General features: G+C 37.7%; 1 protein-coding gene across 2 annotated transcripts in view; it reads right to left on the bottom strand.

Moving 5' to 3' along the window:
- SASS6 (SAS-6 centriolar assembly protein) overlaps window positions 1-20,977 on the bottom strand; it is a 60,740-nt gene that overhangs the window by 4,190 nt on the left and 35,573 nt on the right. For both annotated transcript variants that reach the window (XM_007093634.3, XM_042997992.1), the window contains exon 14: window positions 18,869-18,997. In XM_007093634.3, coding sequence (XP_007093696.1) covers window positions 18,869-18,997 — 129 coding nt within the window. The remainder of the gene's footprint in view (window positions 1-18,868; window positions 18,998-20,977) is intronic.

Here is a 20,977-nt window from a genome sequence, read left to right on the forward strand (position 1 = left end):
GATAGAAGCAAGATGAACAGTGCAACGTGATCTCTTAACAATTATTTTGAAACAAAAACACTAATGCAGCCAATCCTTGTACAACATGGGTTTGAACTGTAGGGGCTATTTATACGGACTTTGGTCAATAAATACAGTACACCAGTAGAATGCGGTACCATCTGTCTCCTCATCCCCGCCCAGTTAGCAAAGCTGGATCCTGAAGTAACACCTACTCCTTATCCACTTAACTCCCTAGTTTCTGCTTACAGGAAATGCTGACAAGCAATAAGCTGCTAGTTCCCTGGGGATTTTAGCTCACCACCTCAGAGAACATCCACCATGGTGGACGGCACCCCTGCCTGCTGTCTGCTCTTCACTGCAGGCTCCCTCCTTGTTGTGCTGGGGTCTCCCCAGACCCTCCAGTGGTGCGGTATCTTTCGTTCTGTGATCCTTGCCCAACTACAACCAGCAACTGGCCCTGCCACTTCAGCAAGAATCTCTCTCCAGAGCCGGTTCCTTTACTGCCTCTCAGCTCAGGCCTCAGTGAACTAACCATGCACACAGGGAGTGGAATGAGGAGTGCCAAAAGCAGGGGAGAGTCCAGCCTACCCGTATGCTTCCTCTACATTCCCTTTGTTTGTAATCATTTGGCAACTTCTTATGTTTCAATCACAATATAAAATACATTCATGGGGAAGACAGGGGGAAAATATATATATATTTTTTTCACACACACATACATATATATATATATATATATATATATATATAGAATACAGTAGTTAAATTTCAGGGAAGTTAAAAGTTATACATGATTTTTTGACAATGCAGGGGTCAATGCCTTCTAACCCCGGCACTTAAATAAGTATCAGGGCACCTGGGTGGCTCAGTTGGTTGAGCATCCAACGCTTTTTTTTTTAATGTTTATTTTTGAGAGAGAGAGAGAGAGAGAGAGAGCAAGCAGGGGAGGGGCAGAGAGAGAGAGGGAGACACAGAATCCGAAGCAGGCTCCAGGTTCTGAGCTGTCAGCACAGAGCCCAACATGGGGCTCAAACTCACGAACTGAGAGATCATGACCTGAGCCGAAATCGAACGCTTAACCAACTGAGCCACCCAGGCACCTGGAGTATCCAACTCTTGATTTCAGCTCACGTCACAATCTCACAGTTTGCGAGTTTGAGCTTACCGCCCCCTGTCAGGCTCTGTGCTGACAGTGCAGAGACTGCTTGGGATTCTTTCTCTGCCCCTCTCCTGCGTATGCTCTCTCTCAAGATAAATAAATATACTAAAAAAAAATTTTTTTTAATTTTTAACTTTTATTTATTTTTTGAGAGAGACAGAGCGTGAGCCGGGGAGGGGCAGAGAGAGAGAGGGAGTCACAGAATCCGAAGCAGACTCCAGGCTCTGAGCTGTCAGCACAGAGCCAGACATGGGGTTTGAACTCATGAACCACGAGATCATGACCTGAGCTGAAGTCGGATGCTTAACCGACTGAGCCACCTAGTCACCCCAAAAATTTTTAAATAAGCAAGTGTCATAGTTCTAAAAGTTTTCTCCCTATTTATAACAATGATGCATATACAGCATGTATTCTGAGAATTCTTCCCTTTTCAAGAATTTTCAAAGTCTGTTATATTTATGGTTTCTAAATGAAAGGCTAGGAATTAGAATTTTAAAACAAAAGTAACCCAAGAATCTATACAAACTAAATCAAACTAAAATAGATGACTGAGCATGTTTCACACCAGGAATTTATAAATGGGTTCTATATCAGAAAAATGTATACACATAATCAAACTAATAGATGGAAAAAAAAATTATGACCACTTGCATACAAAAGGAAAAGGCAGGAGAAAACATTAAATATCTACTTTTGGTAAAAAGTCAATAAAATAGGAATAGATAGATACTAATTTCATAGGTTAAAACTACAAATTAAAAAGGTATGTACTACCGTACTATCAAGCTTCAATATTCCAAAGATATTAGTTCTCCCTACATTAATCCATGCATTTCACATGATAACCTTAAACACAAAAAGGAGTTTTTAAAGTGAAACAAGCTGACTCTAATATTCCTTATAGAAAAATAAATATGGAGTGCCTGGGTGGCTCAGTCGGTTAAGCAGCCAACTTCGGCTCAGGTCATGATCTCTCAGTCCATGAGTTTGAGCCCCACATCAGGTTCTGTGCTGACAGCTCAGAGCCTGGAACCTACTTTAGATACTGTGTCTCCCTCTCTCTCTGCCCCTCCCCCACTTGCAGTCTGTCTGTTTCTCGCTCACAAAAATAAACATTGAAAAATTAAAAAAAAAAGAAATATGGGTGAGGAATATTAAAGTATCAGATAGCAATTCATAAGATAATTTTCAGCACCAATCACAAATTAGAAAACTGTACAAAATAAAAAGAATGGTCTCAAATACTGAACACACAATGCACAGGTTGCATGTAACCTTTGAGAGAAATGTAATTCCCCATCAATGACCCAGCTTTCCAACTGGAGGCACACCCTAAATTCAGGTACAGAGGGAAAACATAGATCAACATCAGAATTTAGGGAGTTTGGAGTAAGTGAAAGTTAAAGGGCAGAATTCTAATGAGAAAGAAGGTATAAAGGAAAATCTCTGGAAATCTGCACATGGATCCCTTAGAATTTTTGCTTAGTACTGGCCACATGCATAGGGAAAAATGCCCCAAGACTGAAAAAAGAAATGGGAGGGGTGCCTGGGTGGCTCAGTCGGTTGAGCATCCGACTTCAGCTCAGATCATGATCTCACACTTCGTGGGTTCGAGCCCACTCGGTTGAGCATCCGACTTCAGCTCAGATCATGATCTCACACTTCGTGGGTTCGAGTCCACATTGGGCTCTATGCTGGCAGCTCAGAGCCTGGAGCCTGCTTCGGGTTCTGTGTCTCCTTCTCTCTCTGCCCCTGCCCTGCTCGCTCGCACTCTCTCTCTCTCAAAAATAAATCAACATTAAAAAAGTTAAAAAAAAAAAAAAAGAAATGGGAATTTTCACATGAACAATTTCTAAGGTTCATAATCATGGAGACACATAGTAATCATTTAGGGCATTCAGTGAAGAGCCACAAAGGATCACAGCTTTGTAGAAGGGCTGAACTATCTCTTGAGTAAAAGCTACTTTAGATGTACCCAAGTAAAGCTAAAGAAAAAAAATGAAAGAAACCTAGAATGCTCCAAAGGGATCAAGGGAACCCACAACTAACTTAAATACCAGCCACTCTTTATTTTATTAAAAAAAATTTTTTTTAAATATTTTTGAGAGAGAGAGACAGGATATGAGCAGGGGAGGGGCAGAGAGACAGGAGACACAGAATCTGAAGCAGGCTTCAGGCTCTGAGCTGTCAGTGCAGAGCCCAATGCAGGGTTCAAACTCATGAACCATGAGATCATGACCTGAGATGAATTTGGAAGTTTAACCAACCGAGCCACCCAGGTGATCCTACCAGCCACTCTTTAAAGGAAGATAACAAAACACATACGGTCAACAATGTAACCACTGACAGTGCTCCACATTCTATCAAAAATTACTAGAGATGACATTAAGAAAATGTAACACCAAGGAAAGAGTCAATAGAAACAGATCCAGAAATGACAGAAATGATAACAGGACAAGGACAGAGATGTTAGAACAAAGATAACGATCAAAAAGAATTTAATGGAAATTGAAAGTATGAGAAAAATGAAAAATATAAAAAAGAATGAAATGGAACTTGCAGCAATGGCAAATTCAATACCTCAAACACAAATTTCTAACTGGACAGAAATAACAGCATATTAAACACTGCAGAAAAAAAAAAAGATAGGTGACTTTAAAACATAGCATTTGACTGTAAAATAAAGCATAAAATAATGAACAGTCTCAACAGAAAAATATGGGATCAACCATGTATAAATGGAATATTGAAAGAAAATAATAGGAAAAAAAGTGAAGAAATAATGACCAGAATTTTCCAAGTTGTCAACCATAAACCCGATACACAGATCCTCCATAAAAAGCCCTAAGTGGATAATGATATACATGTACCACACCAAAATATATCATAAATAAGTTGCTGAAAAAAACGAAAAAAAAGGAAATGTGAAAAGCACCCAGAGAAAAAGTCACTTTCTAAAGAGAAAAAGTGCTAGAAAAATGACTACTAATGACTTGCCAGAAACTATTCAATCCAGGCAACACAGAATAACCTCTTCAAAATGCTGAAAGGAAACAGAAACTTGTTGATTTTGATGGCAACGTAGGAAGAGGACAATGTAGAAAGACCCTGAACTCACCTCCTCCAGAGACACACCAAATCTACCTCTTTATAGAGCAATTCCTCCTGAAGATGCTGAAGGCTGAATGAACAACTTGTGCATAACAAATATAGACAGAGAATGGCAAAAGGTGGAGACAGGGTAAGAAAGGGAAACACCCAATGTCAACACTGTGAACTACACTGGGGAAGGATAGTACTGAGTAACTGTGAGCTGATTCACCTGCCCTACGCATAGAAAAAAGCCTCAGATTAAAAGAAGAGCTAGAATATAAAAGATCCAGTCCTAGAATTCTGCCAAAAGCAAGAGAGCTGCTGTACCCTTCTCCGAGCCACAAGGGCTGGTGAGGACTGTTTACATTCCCCCTCCACCTTGATAGCGCAGACAGGGGACAGGGTACCTCAGCCAGCCCTGGGCTCCTAGCCCACACCACTTCCAGACACCTTGGGAAACAAGAAAAAAGCTGCAATTTAAAAGAGCAACTAGAATAAAAGATCCAGCCCTAGAATTCTGCCACATGGTGGAGGGAACTGTTGGAACTCTCTCTGGGTTGGAGGGGCTGGCAAGTGGCACAGTTTATTTTGCTCAGCCCTGACAGTGTGGATGAGAACAGGGTCTGGACACCCTAGCTGGAAGACTGCTTCAGCAACCCCAGCATGGTGCACACCAGAACACCCCTAATCAGCGCTCACTGTACTCCCGCCATTTGCCACAGTAACAGGAGGGGCAAAGCACCCCAGAACACTCCAGGCCCTCACCACTTTGGCTGCAGACATCTTGGCAGGGCACCCCTAGTAAAGAATACCTCAGGACCTCCAAACCCACTGCCACATCATCTCCAGATGACTTATCGGGGTGCCTTCTGTGTAGAGTGACATGGGAAGCCCTGGCCAGTGTCCACTTCAGTTTCAGTTGTCCTGGGAGGATACCCTCTGCATGGAGAGCTCCGGGACCACCCTGGCCCCTGCCTGCTTCAGTTCAGGACCTCCCACCATGGCAGCTGCAGGACAAAGTACCTCATGATGCCCAGCCCACACAAGCCTTACCTCCAGCCAGCCAGCCAAGGTCACCAGGCATACACAATCTACACAGGAGATGACCATACACAAGATGATTCCTTTAAGTTTAGGAGAAATAGCTGTTGCACCAAATTCAGAGAAGTAAACACAGAAAGTCAAGCAAAAGGAGAGAGAAATATGCTCCAAATGAAAAGACCAAGACAAAAGCTCAGAAAAGAACTAAATGAAACAGAAATAACTAATCTATCTGATAAAGATTTTGAAGTAATGGTCAGAAAGATGCTCACTGGACTGTAGAGAAGAATGGAGGAACTCAGAATTCAGCAAAGAGAAAATACACAAAAACTAATCAGAACTGTATTAACAACTGAATGTAAAATATAGTAGAAGAATCAACAGCAGATTAGCAAATGCAAAGGAACAAATCAGCAACGTGACAGGGTAATGGAAAGCAGCCAAGATGAACAGCAAAAAACAAAAAGTTTCTTTTAGGTAAACTCTACCCCCAACACGGGGCCTGAACTCATGACCCTAAGATCAAGAGTTGCATGCTCCACCGAGTCAGCCAGGTGTCCAAGATAAAAGACTTTTTAAAAAATGAGGGGGCGACTGGGTGGCTCAGTCGGTTGAGTGTCCAACTTCAGCTCAGGACATGGTCTTGCAGTTCATGAGTTCAAGCCCCGCGTCAGGCTCTGTGCTAACAAACAGCTCAGAGCCTGGAGCCTGCTTCAGATTCTGTATCTCTCTCTCTCTCTCCCCCTCCCCTGCTCATGCTCTGCCTCTGTCTCTCAAAAATAAATAAATGTTAAAAAAAAATAATAAAATAAAAAATGAGGATAGATTAAGGGATTCTTGGACAACATCAAGAGAGCAAACAGTCGCATCAAAAAGATCCCAGAAGAAGAGAAAGAGAAAAGCGCAGAAATCTTATTTGAGAAATAATACCTGAAAATACATAACCTGGGGAAGGAAACAGGTCCAGGAAGCATAGAGAGCTCCAAGCAAGATGAACCCAAGAAGGTCCATACCGTGACACATAATTAAAATAACAAAGAGTAAAGATACAGAACTTTTTAAATAGGAGAGAAGCAACTGGTTGCTACAAAGGAATCCCATAAAGTTATCAGTTAATTTCTCATCAGAAACGTAGCAAGCCAGAAGGGAGTAGCATGATATATTCAAAGTGCTGACAGGGAGGAAAAAAAAAAAAAAAAAAGTACACCCAAGAATATTCTACCCAGTAAGGTAAGAGTGTTTCCCAAACGAAAGTTAAAGGAGTTCATCATCACTAAACCAGCCTTAAAAGAAATGTTAAACAGACTCCTCTAAGTGGAAAAGAAAGGGCCATAATTAAAAGAAAATTAGGAAAAGAAAAACTTTCATGAATAAAAGCAAACAAACAATAAAGATAATTAAGCAATCACTTACAAAGTTAGTATGAAGGTTAGAAAAGTACCAAATTCAATTATTTCTAAAAAAAATTAGTTAAGGGGAGTCACAAAATAAAAAGATGGAAACTATGAGGGGCTCCTGGGTGGCTCAGTCAGTTAAGTGTCCGACTTCGGCTCAGGTCATGATCTCACGGTTCAGTTCTGTGAGTTCGAGCCCTGCGTTGGGCTCTGTGCTGACAGGTTAGAGCGTGGAGCCTGCTTCAATTCTGTGTCTCCCTCTCTCTGCTCTTCTCCCACTTGCACTCTGTCTCTCCCTCTCTCAAAAATAAACGTTAAAAAATTTTTTTAAAAAGATGGACACTATAAAAACTTATACAAAAAATGTGAAGGGGAGGGAGTAAAAATAAAGTTCATTTACAATGTCTTTAAAATTGACTATCAAGATAATATAGACTGTTATATACTCAGAGTGTTATATATGAACTTCATGGTAAGTATAAACCAAAACCTATAGTAGGTACACATAAGAGAAAGAATCCAAGCATAACACTAAAGAAAGTTATCAATCACAAGGGAAGAGAGCAACCGAAGAAAGGAACACAAAAGAACTACAAAAACAACCAGAAAACAATAAAATGGCAATAAGTACATACTTATCAAGAATTACTTTAAAAACGTAAAGGATCTAAATGGCCCCATCAAGATACAGGGTGATGGAATGTTCCCATAACAAAACAAGCCCCACCTATATGCTGCCTACAAGAGACTCACTTCAGACCTAAAGACACATAAAGACTGAAAGTGAAGTGAAGAAAAAGATATTCCAGGCAAATGGAAACAAAAAAAAGCCTAGGTAGCAATACTTACATCACACAACACAGACATTAAAGTGTAACAAGAGACAAAGAAGGTCGTTACATGATAATAAAGGGATCAATCCTTAAAGGGAACAGAACTGTAAATATCTACCCACTCAACACTGGAGCACTTAAATACATAAAGCAAATATTAACAGACATAAAGGGAGAAATTAACAATAATACAATAATAGTAGGGGACTTTAACGCCCCACTTACATCAATGGATACTGTATCCAGGCAAAAAATCAATTAGGAAACAGGATCTTTATATGACATATTAAAAATTTTTTTATTTTATTTTTTATCTTTATTTGTGAGAGAGAGAAAGACCTCGAGGAAGGGATATGGGCGAGGAGAGGAAATAGTGGAGGAGAGAGGGAGAATCCCAAGTAGGCTCCAGGTTAAGCACAGAGCCTGACATGGGGCTTGATCCCATAACCCTAGGATAATGACCTGAGCCAAAAATCAACAGTCGGATGCCCAACCAACTGAGCCACCCAGGCACCCTGACATATTAGACCAGATAAACTTTACAAATATATACAGAACATTCTACCCCAAACCAATAGAATACACATTTTTTTTCAAAACACGTGGAACATTCTCCAGGACATATCATCTCTTAGGCTACAAAACAAGTCTCAATAAATGTTAAGATTTGGGGCGCCTGGGTGGCTCAGTCGGTTAAGCGTCCGACTTCAGCTCAGGTCACGATCTCGCGGTCCGTGAGTTCGAGCCCTGCGTCGGGCTCTGGGCTGATGGCTCAGAGCCTGGAGCCTGCTTCCGATTCTGTGTCTCCCTCTCTCTCTGCCCCTCCCCCGTTCATGCTCTGTCTCTCTCTGTCTCAAAAATAAATAAAACGTTAAAAAAAAAATTTTTAGAAGATTGAACTCCTATCAACTATCGTTTCTGACAATCATCATGAAAGAAATTACAAGAAAAAAATTGGAAGAAGTACAAACACATGCAGGCTAAACAACACACTACTAAATACCCACTGGGTAAATGAAGAAATCAAAGAGGAAATAGAAAAATACACTAAGTAAAATAAAATGAAAACACACCAGTCCAAAATCTACAGGATGCAGCTAAAGCAATTCTAAAGAGGAAAATTTATAGTGATAAAGGCTTACCTCAAAAGACAAGAAAAAAATCTCAATCTATCTAACTTTTACATGTAAAGGAACTAGAAAAAGAACAAAGCCAAAGCCAGTACAAGTAAAAAAATAAAAGATCAGACCACAAATAAATAAATGAAACAGAGACTAAAAAAACACTGGAACAGATCAATGAAATCAGCTGGTTCTTTGAAAAGATCAACAAAATTGACAAACTTTTAACTAGACTCATCAAGAACAAAAGAGGAACCAAATAAATAAAATCAGAAGTGAAAGAAGTAGCAACTGACACCATAGAAATACAATCGATTGTAAGAAACTAAAATGAAAAATTATACACCAACAAATTCAACCTAGAAGACAAGGACAGATCCCTAATATACACAATCTTCCAAAACTGAATTAGGAAGAAACAGAAAATTTGAACAAATTCCAGTAAAAAAAAAAATAACAGCAACCAAAAAGTATCCAACAAATTAAAATCCAAAACCAGATGGATTCAGAGGTGAATTCTACCTGACATTTAAAGAAGAATTAATACCTATTTTCTCTTCAGTCTATTCCGAAAAAAAGGAACAGGAAAGAAAGCCTCAAAACATACATTCTATAAGACCAGCATTACCCTCATATCAAAACCAGACAAAGACACTACAAAAAAGGAAAACTATAAGCCATATCCCTGAAGAACATGGATATAAAAGTCCTCAACAAAATATTAGCAAACCACATACAACATTATTAAAAGGATCATTGACCATGATCGAGTGGGATTTATTCCTGGGATGCAAGGGATGGTTCAATATCTGCAAAACAATCAACATGTGAAACACCACTTTAACAAAAATAAGAATAAAAATATCATCTCAATCACTAAATAAAAACCATTTGACAAAGTCAATATCCATTCATGATAAAAATTTTCAACAAAGTGGGTTTAGAGAAAACACCTCAACATAATAAAGGCCATATATGATAAACTCACAGCCAACATCATACTGAATAGTGAAAAATTGAAACCTTTTCCCCTAAGATCAAAAACAGCACAAGGATATCCACTCTAGGTACTTTTATTTGACATACTACTGAAGTCCTAGCCACAGTAGACAAGAAAAAATAAAAGGCATCCAAATTGGTAAGTAATAAGTTAAATAGTCACAATTTGCAGATGACATGATACCAAACATAGAAAACCCTAAAGGCTCTACAAAAAAACTATTGGAATAAGTGAATTCGACAAAATTGCAGAATATAAAATATATAGAAATCGGTTATTCCTATACACTAATAATAAAGTAGCAGAAAAGGAAATTAAGAAAATAATTCCATGCACCCCTATATTGATTAGAGCATTATTTACAATAGCCAAGTTACGGAAGTAGCCTAAGTGTCCACTGATTGATGAATGGATAAAAAAGATGGGGTATATATATATATATATATATATATACAATGGAATATTACTCAGCCATAAAGAATGAAATTTTGCCATTTGCAATAAAATGGTGGAGCCAGAGAGTTTAAGCAAAATAAGTTAGAGAAAGAAAAATAACCATATGATTTCATTCACATGTAGAATTTAAGGGGGGAAATAAGAGAGAGACAAATTAAGAGACTCTTATTTATAGAGAATTGATGGTTACAGAGGGAGGGGGGGTGAGGGGATAGGCTAAATAGCTGATGGGAATTAAGAAGTGCACTTGTGATGGGTGGCTAAGTTGGCTAAGCATCCAACTTTGGCTCAGGTCATGATCTCGTGGTTCATGAGTTCCAGTCCTGAGTCGGGCTCTGTGTTGACAGCTCAGAGCCTGGAGCTTGCTTTGGATTCCGTGTCTCCTCTCTCTCTGCCCCTTCCTTATTCGTGCTCTCTCTCTCAAAAATAAATAAACATTAAAAAAAAAATGGACAAAAGATTAAATAGATATTTTACCAAAATAAATACACTGATAACAAATAAGCACATGAAAAAATGCTCTCAGCTTCATTAGCTATTAGGGAAAATGCATGTTAGAAGTCACAATAAGAGATTTCTATATACCTATTAGAATGGCTAAAAGTAAACAATTCACCATACCAGCTGTTGTCAAGAATATAATATATCTTGAATTCTCAGACTGCTGATGGATGGTTCAACCACTTTTGGAAAAGTTTGGTAGTTTCTTAAAAATGAAATATATATCTCCAGCCATTCCATTTCTAGGTATTCACCTTAGAGAAATACAAAGACTTATACACAATCACAAGCAGCTTTATTTGTAATAGCCCAAAACTGAAAGTGACTGAAATGTCTATCAAATGGTGGAAGAGATAAACAAATGTTGGCATATGCATTCAATGATAAACTATTGACCAATTAAAAGAACTAGTGACACACACTACAACCTGGATAAACCTCAAACATGGTGAAAGCGGACAGACAACAAAAGCTTCATATTGTATGATTCTATGCATATGAAATGTAGTGAAGCAAATGTATAGACAGAAAGCAGATCAGTACTTGCCTAGGGCTGGGGGCAAGAGTGTGGATTAACTACAAATAAGCACTAGGGAACCTTCTGGGGACATGTAAATGCTCTAATATTGGATTGTCATGATGGTTTCACAACTCTATAAATTAATTAAAATTACTGTACTGTAAACTTAACCATGGGAGAATTTTATGGTATATAAATTATACTTTAGTAAAGTTTTAAATTTTTCTTTAAAAAGTACCATAAAGAATAAAAAGACAAGGCAAAAATGGAAAACAGTACGTTAACATATAAAACCCACAGCAGACTAGTGACCAAGATATATATAAAAAATGCTTATGATGTCATTTTTTAAGGGCTACACATCTCAAGCAAACAAATGGATAAAGAAATAGACATTTTATAGAAGAGGAAACCAACTATAAATACAAAGCTGATGTTTCTCAATAATGAGGGAAATACTAATTTTCATCATAATCACCAGACAGACAAAATTATCTTTGACCCAGTTACTTTTAAGAATTTATCTCACACTGGGGCGCCTGGGTGGCTCAGTCGGTTGAGCAGCCGACTTCGGCTCAGGTCATGATCTCACGGTCCGTGAGTTCAAGCCCCGTGTCGGGCTCTGTGCTGATAGCTCGGAGCCTGGAGCCTGTTTCGGATTCTGTGTCTCCCTCTCTCTGACCCTCCCCCGTTCATGCTCTGTCTCTGTCTCAAAAATAAATAAACGTTAAAAAAATTTTTTTTAAAAAAAGAATTTATCTCACATAAAGATGTGGTGTATATATATATACACAATGGAATACAGCTCAAAAAAAAAAACAAAAAACTTGCCATTCGCAACATGGATAGAACGAGACAGTATAATGCTAAGTTCAGTAAGTCAGAGAAAAACAACATATGATTCTACTCATATGTGGAAGTTAAGTAACAAATGACTAAAGGAAAGAGACAAACCAAAAAAAAGACTCTTAACTATAGAAAACAAACTGATGGTTACCAGAGGGTAAGGGGATGAGTGGATAGGTGAAATCAGTGAAGGAAATTAAGAGTACACTTTATCTTGATGAGCACTGAGTAATAAAATTACAGAATTACTATATTATATACCTGAAACTAACTTAACTATATATGTTAACTATACTAGAATTAAAATAAATTTTTAAAAAGAAAGAAAAAATGAAAATAAGTAAATAAGATTTTATCTTACAAATCTACTGGTAAAAGGCCATAAAGATACATATTCAAATATAATTGCTAAAGCACGGTATGAATATCTAGATTGAAAACAACCTGATCATCCATTAACAGAGCACTAGTTAAATTAAGTATAGTACCTGCATATACTGGAATACTAAGAAGTCATTAAATAACAAAAATTAACATTCTAATACATAGAAACGGACCTATTCCATACTACTACTACTGAATGAAAAAAAGTAAGGCACAGAACAGTGGGCATGTACTATTTATGATTATATATACACTCATGTATACAAACACACATATTTATACATGTACACACATATATCCTGTGTATGTTTTAAATATTTTTGGAACATAGCATAAAAAACTCCGAACAATGATCTTCTCTGAGGAGAAAACTGGGGACCACGGGAGGGACATTTAGATAGTATATCCTCCTATACATTCGGAAGCTTCCCATGCTCATATATTATTTTTTAAAATAGTTAACACAAAATAAGCGAAAATTAATTTAGAACCACATGGTGAATGAAGTATTGAGTCTAACTGAGAAATGTTATCTCTAGATAAAATCTGTCTCTGAATACACATTGTGGGCTAAACATTATGAAGATAAACCAATCATCTGATCTTAGATAGCTACTTTCTCATGGCAGAAAATCCTCACATTACAGCCTCAAAGATGAAAACTGATGTTTGACCCTAAAGGTTTATCCCACACAAGAATCAGAATCAGACACTCTGAAAGTGTTTAAGTGATTTCATCACAAGCATTTTCTTACACATCAAAAACATCTTCTTGATAACAGTTCTGTTTAAAAGATACTCTAGTTAGCAATCATAATGGAGTTTTCACCACAAAACATAAGTACCATATGGGCAAGGACTTTGTCTTGCTCAGTGCTATGTCTCTTGCAACTAGAACAATGTATGGCCATAGTAAAAATTCATTAAATAAATATTTATTGAATGAATGAATCCTTGCCTACTGTCTTCAAAAACAAAAATTATTTTGTCTATCTTACTTAAGAAATTATCAAATTTGTTTTAAATGGAAGCTATTTATTCATTCGTTCTACTCATATGTGGAATGAGAAGGCACATGCAAATAGGGAAGAGGGACAGAGGAAGAGAAAGAAAGAATCTTAAGCAGGCACCATGCTCAGTACAGAGCCCGACACAGAGTCAATCCCATGACCTTGGGATCATGACCTGAGCCAAAATCAAGAGTCAGGACACTCAACTGAACAAGACACCATGACATTATCAAATGTTCTATTTGTCAGCATGCCACAATCTTTTAAAACACTCCTCTCTATTTCCTTCAGCATGATTTTGTTTCTTGCCTAATTTATGTTAATTTAACTCATTTTATTTTACATCCTCACAGTTAAGCATCTACTTGAATGTACTAAATCCCAACAGTAACATTTAAAGACACCAGATATATCACAATTTCAATGTCATGAAATAAAATGGTTTCTTTTTACTTCAACTAAAAAGATCATGTTTTAATCACAATATCTGCTAGCACCAGACTAACCAGATCTGTGGTCTCAAAGTAGGTGGTGATAATACCATGCATTGAGGTAGGAGAAGAAAATCTTATAAATTTGATTTATATATACTTTCAATTTCACTCTTTAATTTCTGAGTATTCTATTAGTAGTATTTAATAGATAAAATAATAAATCACTTATCATGTCCCAGGCACTATTCTAAACAAATATATTAACTTACCTAACCCTCACAATAACCCAGTAAAGGAGATAAAATTACTGCTTTACTTTACAAGTAGAGACACTGAAGCATTAAGAGTTAGATGCCTGTTTTTTGTGTTTCGGTGGCTGAACCAATTCACATTGACAAAGACAGGATTTAAATTCTAACATCAGATTCCACCTTCTTAACCAGTAAACTATACTGTATACAATATGCATAGTAGTATAAGTATACAATTCACAAATAAATATTCATGTGTTAAAGATTCAAGCTCAAAGTGTTTTAAAATCGTTTTCTTTTGTTTTTTAACTGTTGAGGATACAAGATCAAAAGAATACAAAAATCAATGATATAGGAAACTCTAGAAGTCTTGCTTCTAAAAACACCCTTGTTATAATGACTTCTCCAATTCCAGAAGAACAGTAAGAAAGGTAATCTTGTGAGCCATAATTACTCCTACAAACTAGGCAACTATCTGGAAAAAGTCTGTAGTATTTCTTGTCCTCATTTGGGACATTATATATTTTCTTGGAAAGCTGTTTAAAATAAAGAAGCAATATGGAAAACAATGTGGGGTTTCCTCAAAAAGTTACAAATAGAGCTGCGCCTGGGTGGCTCAGCTGGTTAAGTGCCCGACTCTTGATTTTGGCTCAGGTCCTGATCTCACAGCATGGATTTGAGCCCTGTATTGGGCCCTGTGTTAACAGCATGGAGGGTGCTTGGGATGCTATCTCTCCCTACCCCCCCCCCCACCCCTTCCTCACTCATGCACGCACATACTCTGTTTCTCTCTCAAAATAAAAAACTTTTTTTTCTTTAGGTTAAAAATAGAACCACCTTATGATCCTGCAATCAAACTACTGGATATTTATCCAAAGAACACAAAAACACTAATTCAAAGGGATACATGCACCCCTATGTTTATAGCAGTCCAAGTGTCCACCAACTGATAAATGAATAAAGATGTAGTACATATACAAAATGGAATATTATTCAGTCATAAAAATGTGAAATCTTGCCTTTTGCAACGACATGGATGGAACTAGAGATTGTGATGCTAAATGAAATACATCACAGAGAAAGACAAATACCATATGATTTCACTCGTGGAATTTAGGAACAAAACAAACAAGCAAAGGAAAAAACGAGAGTCAAAGCAAGAAACAAGACTTTTAATTACAGAGAACAATCTGATGGCTACCAGAGGAGAGGGGGAAGGGGAGATGGGTTAAATAGGTGGTGGGGATCAAGGAGTGCACTTGTGATGAGCACGCGGTGATGTATGGAACTGCTAAATTACTGTAGTGTACACCTGAAACTAATAACATTGTTAACTAACTGGAATTAAAAAAAAAAAGTTAGAAAAAAATGAAAAAGCAATTCAATCATAATTCTCAAGACAAAATTTGATCCCAAGATGCAACCACACTTGAATATGCAGATATTCATGAAGAAACAGTAATATTCAAGAAACCATTAAAAAGAAAGAAAAGAAAAGAAAAGAAAAGAAAAGAAAAGAAAAGAAAAGAAAAGAAAAGAAAAAAAAGAAAAGAAAGGAAAAACAGGTGTTGGCAAGGATGTGGAGAAAAAGGAACCCTCATATACTGCTGTTGGGAACGCAAACTGGTGCAGCCACTGTGGAAAACAGTATGGAGGTTCCTCAAAAAATTAAAAAGAAAATTGCCATATGATCCAGTAAATATCAGGTATTTACCCAATGAATATGAAAATACTAATTCAAAAAGATATATATACCCCTATGTTTATGGCAGCATTATACACAATAGCCAAATTATGGAAGTAACCCAAGTGTCCATCAAGAGATGAAAGGGTCAAGATGATGCAACACACGCGCACGTGCGCACTGGAATACTATTCAGCCATAAAAAATAATGTATCTTGCCATTTGCAATAAATAACATGGATGGAGCTAAAAGATATAATAGTATGTGAAATATGTCAAAGAAAGACAAATACCCATGATTTCACTCATGTGGAATTTAAAAAACAAAACAAGCAAAGGAAAAAAAAGAGATAAACCAGAAAACAAAATGATGGTTACCAGAGGGGGGGTCAGGAGGGATGGATGAAATTAATGAAGAGGATTAAGTATACATTTATTTATTTTTGCCCTTGAAGCTTTCCAGTATTCACTAGTCTTTTTTTGTTTTCATCTTTTATTTTTTTTATTTTTTATTTTTTTTAATTTACATCCAAATTAGTTAGCATATAGTGCAACAATGATTTCAGGAGTAGATTCCTTAATGCCCCTTACCCATTTAGCCCATCCTCCCTCCCACACCCCCTCCAGTAACCCTCAGTTTGTTCTCCATATTCATGACTCTCTTCTGTTTTGTCCCCCTCCCTGTTTTTATATTAGTTTCCCTTCCCTTATGTTCATCTGTTTTGTCTCTTAAAGTCCTCATATGAGTGAAGTCGTATGATTTTTGTCTTTCTCTAATTTCACTTAGCATAATACCCTCCAGTTCCATCCATGTAGTTGCAAATGGCAAGATTTCATTCTTTTTGATTGCCGAGTGATATTCTGTGGTATACACACAAACACACCACATCTTCTTTATCCATTCATCCGTCAATGGACATTTGGGCTCTTTCCATACTTTGGCTATTGTTGATAGTGCTGCTATAAACATTGGGGTGCATGTGTCCCTTCGAAACAGCACACCTGTATCCCTTGGATAAATACCTAGTAGTGCAATTGCTGGGTCGTAGGGTAGTTCTATTTTTAGTTTTTTGAGGAACCTCCATACTGTTTTCCAGAGTGGGTGCACCAGCTTGCATTCCCAAAGTGTACATCTTGATGAGCACTGAGTAATACATAGAATTGTTGATTCACTACATTATACACCTGAAACTAATATAACACTCTATATTTATTATACTGGAATCAAAATTTAAAAATAAAATATGGACAAATAAAGTTAATGAACAGTACAAGAGTTACTTAACATTGTAAAAAAACAATAGTAATCCTCTGAACACATATCTAATGCTCTTTAACAAGCAATGCAAGAAAAGCCACCTAAGTGCATCTAAATACTCCTCACATAATGATATTCTAAGCATAAAACTCAGGTTTAGTTCTCATTTCATTGAGAATTCTCAATAGCTCCAGATGACAGTTAATAAGGCTTTGGCAAAAAAGCATATGCCTAAGCAACACAGGCAGCTTATTTTTAGAGCAGCCCAAAACTAATTTAACAAAGCGTTTATTTGTAAGTTTATTTATTTTTTTTTTTTTTAATTTTTTTTTCAACGTTTTTTATTTATTTTTGGGACAGAGAGAGACAGAGCATGAACGGGGGAGGGTCAGAGAGAGAGGGAGACACAGAATCAGAAACAGGCTCCAGGCTCCAAGCCATCAGCCCAGAGCCTGACGCGGGGCTCAAACTCACGGACCTCGAGATCGTGACCTGGCTGAAGTCGGACGCTTAACCGGCTGCGCCACCCAGGCGCCCAAGTTTATTTATTTTTAGAGAGCACACAGGCAAGCAGGGGGCAGAGAGGGAGGGAGAGAATCCCAAGCAGGCTCCACACTGTCAGTGCAGAGACTGACACAGGGCTTGATTTCACGAACATTGAGATCACAACCTGAGCCAAGATTGAGACACTTCATCGACTAAGCCACACAGGTTTCTTTTGAGAAAGGGTTTATAATAGCAATTTCAAAGTCCTCAGTTATTTTATAAAATATTCTTTTCAAAAATGTTTGTCTTGGGGCGCCTGGGTGGCTCAGTCAGTTGAGTGTCTGACTTCGGCTCGGGTCATGATCTCGCAGTCTGTGAGTTCGAGACCCGTGTCTGGCTTTGTGCTGACAGCTCAGAACCTGGAGCCTGCTTCAGATTCTGTGTCTCCCTCTCTCTCTGCCCCTCCCCAGCTCATGCTCTGTCTCTCTCTGTCAAAAATAAATAAACATTAAAAAAAAAAAAAATTTTTTTAAAGTTTGTCTTCAAGATTTTTAAAAAAATTTTTTTTTAATGTTTATTTATTTTTGAGACAGAGAGAGACAGAGCATGAACGGGGAGGGCCAAAGAGTGGGAGACACAGACTCTGAAACAGGCTCCAGGCTCTGAGCTATTAGCACAGAGCCCGACACGGGGCTCGAACTCACAGACCGCGAGATCATGACCTGAGCCGAAGTCGGATGCTTAACCGACTGAGCCACCCAGGCGCCCCAAGATTTAGGAAAAAAAAATTTTTTTGACCTAAAGTTAGCAATGAAACGGAATCAGTGGTTGGTCTGGTGGATGAAATTATTGTGAAGATAAAATTATACTACATATGAAAACAATATATAAACCTAAGACATTAGTAATAACAATGACAATGAAGAACTCAAGCGGGTAGGAAAAAAGTCTCAGCAAATAAATCAGATTTGAGGAAATGTTAGCCCCATGCTATTTAAGATGTTGCCAGAACTACATTGTAGAATATGCTATAATCTTGCCTTTTCAGACCTTTAAATCCTAGCAAAAGGATCCAAAAAGGTCACCATAGTTAATACATCAACACTATGAAGTCAATAATCCTAGTTAAGTTTAAGAGTTGTAAAAGATTAAACACAGAATGAATAAAAATGGAGAAAGAGGTTGAATAGGAATCAAGTTTAAGCATACTGATGTCTACCTTTTTATAAATTACAGCGATTCAAGAAATACCATATAGAGCAGATAGTATTTCCTATAAGAATGAACTAGATATTCAATATTTAGCAAGTGATCAAAGGCTAAGGTAATTTTTAAAATTAAAAATATTTAATAAGTTGCTACACCTTGCCTCAAAAAGGTATTAATGTGTCTACCTTTGGTCCTGAAACTGGATGGATGTTATTTTTGGCAGATATAGGATGAGGAAAGGTATTCTGGAATGCAAATGCAGAGGAGACAGGGTAACCAATCCCACAGGCTGGGTAAGTAAGTCTACCATCAACCTAAAAATAAAAACATAAAAAAGTTAAGGATGAGACATTAGTATTTGCCAATCCAGGAGGCGTCACCATCTGTTATAATAATTGAGTACTATCTTAGAGGCTAATCTTATCATGACACCAAAACTCTGCTTTATTACATAGCATGAGGCTGGGATACCTTAAGGCTTTTTAAAGAGTGGCTATACAAGCTTGACAAAGTCAACCATTGGATCTGGCTTTAAACGGAGTTCAAACAGCGGCCTCTCTAAACCTCTCTAAACACCTGGGTTCCCTACAGGCCTTCCATTCCTAAAAAAAGGGATGCTGGAAGGATGGAGTCACAGTTCAATAAGCCAATCAGATATAAAATAAAAATAATTTTCCACGAAAATGAGTATAAACAGCACAGTGCCTGACATGGGGCTTGAACTTACGAACAGTGAGATCACGACCGAAGTCGAAGTCAGACACTTAACCAGCTGAGCCACCCACGGACCCCAAGACATGTTCTTACATGGACTACCTGACACAGTAACTGGCTTTGTCAGTGATTTTCAATATGGTGACACCACCATTAACCAATGTTATGAAAATAGTTTATTTTTATAAGAGCGCAACTGAAACACAAATCTTAGGAAGCAATTATGTACATCAGTGGTTACATGACAAAAAATACCTTTTACAAAGTCATGAAGGTCAAGCCTGTCAAATTTTTTCAAGTTTGTCATTCAGCAGTGGGCACTTCTTTCTACACCTTTTTCTATTTAGCAAAAATCCATTCCTCTCTTTAAACATCAAGTACTATCTGATTAAGTACTACCTGATTTATTGGGATAGATTTAAACTTCAATTAAGTATTTATTTACATTTTAAATCCTCTGCCAGTGCTCTCCAACCAAAAACTACCAGAAATGTATCTTTAGGTTACACCCTGGGTTTACCGCTCCTTGCAAACGATGGAGACTGCACACTGTGGGGAACCTAGTAAAAGGGATGTGGCAGTATGAAGGTGTTAAAGGGACTTATTTATTGGACTTATGTGTTAGGTGGTTTAAGGGAGAGTTTAATAAAGTGTGGCTTTGTTGTGGGTTGGATGCTATCTGTAAATAAGGATAACTGTGTGACTATCTGAAATAAACCTTGTAAGTCAGGAAGAATGTACTAAGGCCAAAACTATAATTGGTAATGAAGCAACAACCAATCACAGCCAGGATAGAAGAGCTTGTGTAGTTTTGTGGCTTGGCAATGATTTTTTTAAAATTGTGGTCTGACATGATTATGAGGTGGTCTTGTTTTTGTCTTGATCCGTCACAGTCACAAAGTGGCCTTGCCTGATGTTGATTTTCTGTTATATCGTTTGTTCAACAGGAGAGCCCCAATGCCTAGTTGTGAGTGCCAGGACAGCTCTCCTAGCAACACCAGGGTGTTGCTGACAGCAGCAAGCCAGCTCCCAGACGTAAGGAGCTGCTCTTCTGTTTCCCCTAATTTCTTGCAAGGAAAAAGCTCCTGGTACTGGGAGCTAGAAAGCTTATATTTCCTAACTATTCCTTTGGGAATCTGGAACTGACAAGCTTGATAAAAGGACACTTCTTTCTCTCTCTGCCCCCCCCACCTCCTGTTTTTCAAACAGAATTCAGTTTAGGCTCCATCCGTCACAGTTCCAAACTTGAGCCCAAAACCTATTCTCCCTTCTTAAGGCCCCGTGAATACTGTAAGCTTTTCAGCACATGTGGCATTACTTTAGTTATGAGTGATTTCTATATGACTAAAATCTTAAAAAGAAGTGTGCCCTTGAAAAATAGCCTCTTTGCTAAGAGCAAGTATACCTATATGTCACACTTCCAATAACTGTAGGACTAGTAACTGCAGGACTCTAATAACAACTGTGCTAATAACTGTAGGACTCTTTAAAGTTTAAACCCCATTTCTCACTGTTCTTATAATTTGCATACCTGAAATATGCCTATTAGTACCGGCACCTGAAGTCATGGAAACTTCCTC

The sequence above is a fragment of the Panthera tigris genome, chromosome C1 (genome assembly GCF_018350195.1).
Source record: "Panthera tigris isolate Pti1 chromosome C1, P.tigris_Pti1_mat1.1, whole genome shotgun sequence".
In the NCBI taxonomy this organism is placed as follows: domain Eukaryota; kingdom Metazoa; phylum Chordata; class Mammalia; order Carnivora; family Felidae; genus Panthera; species Panthera tigris.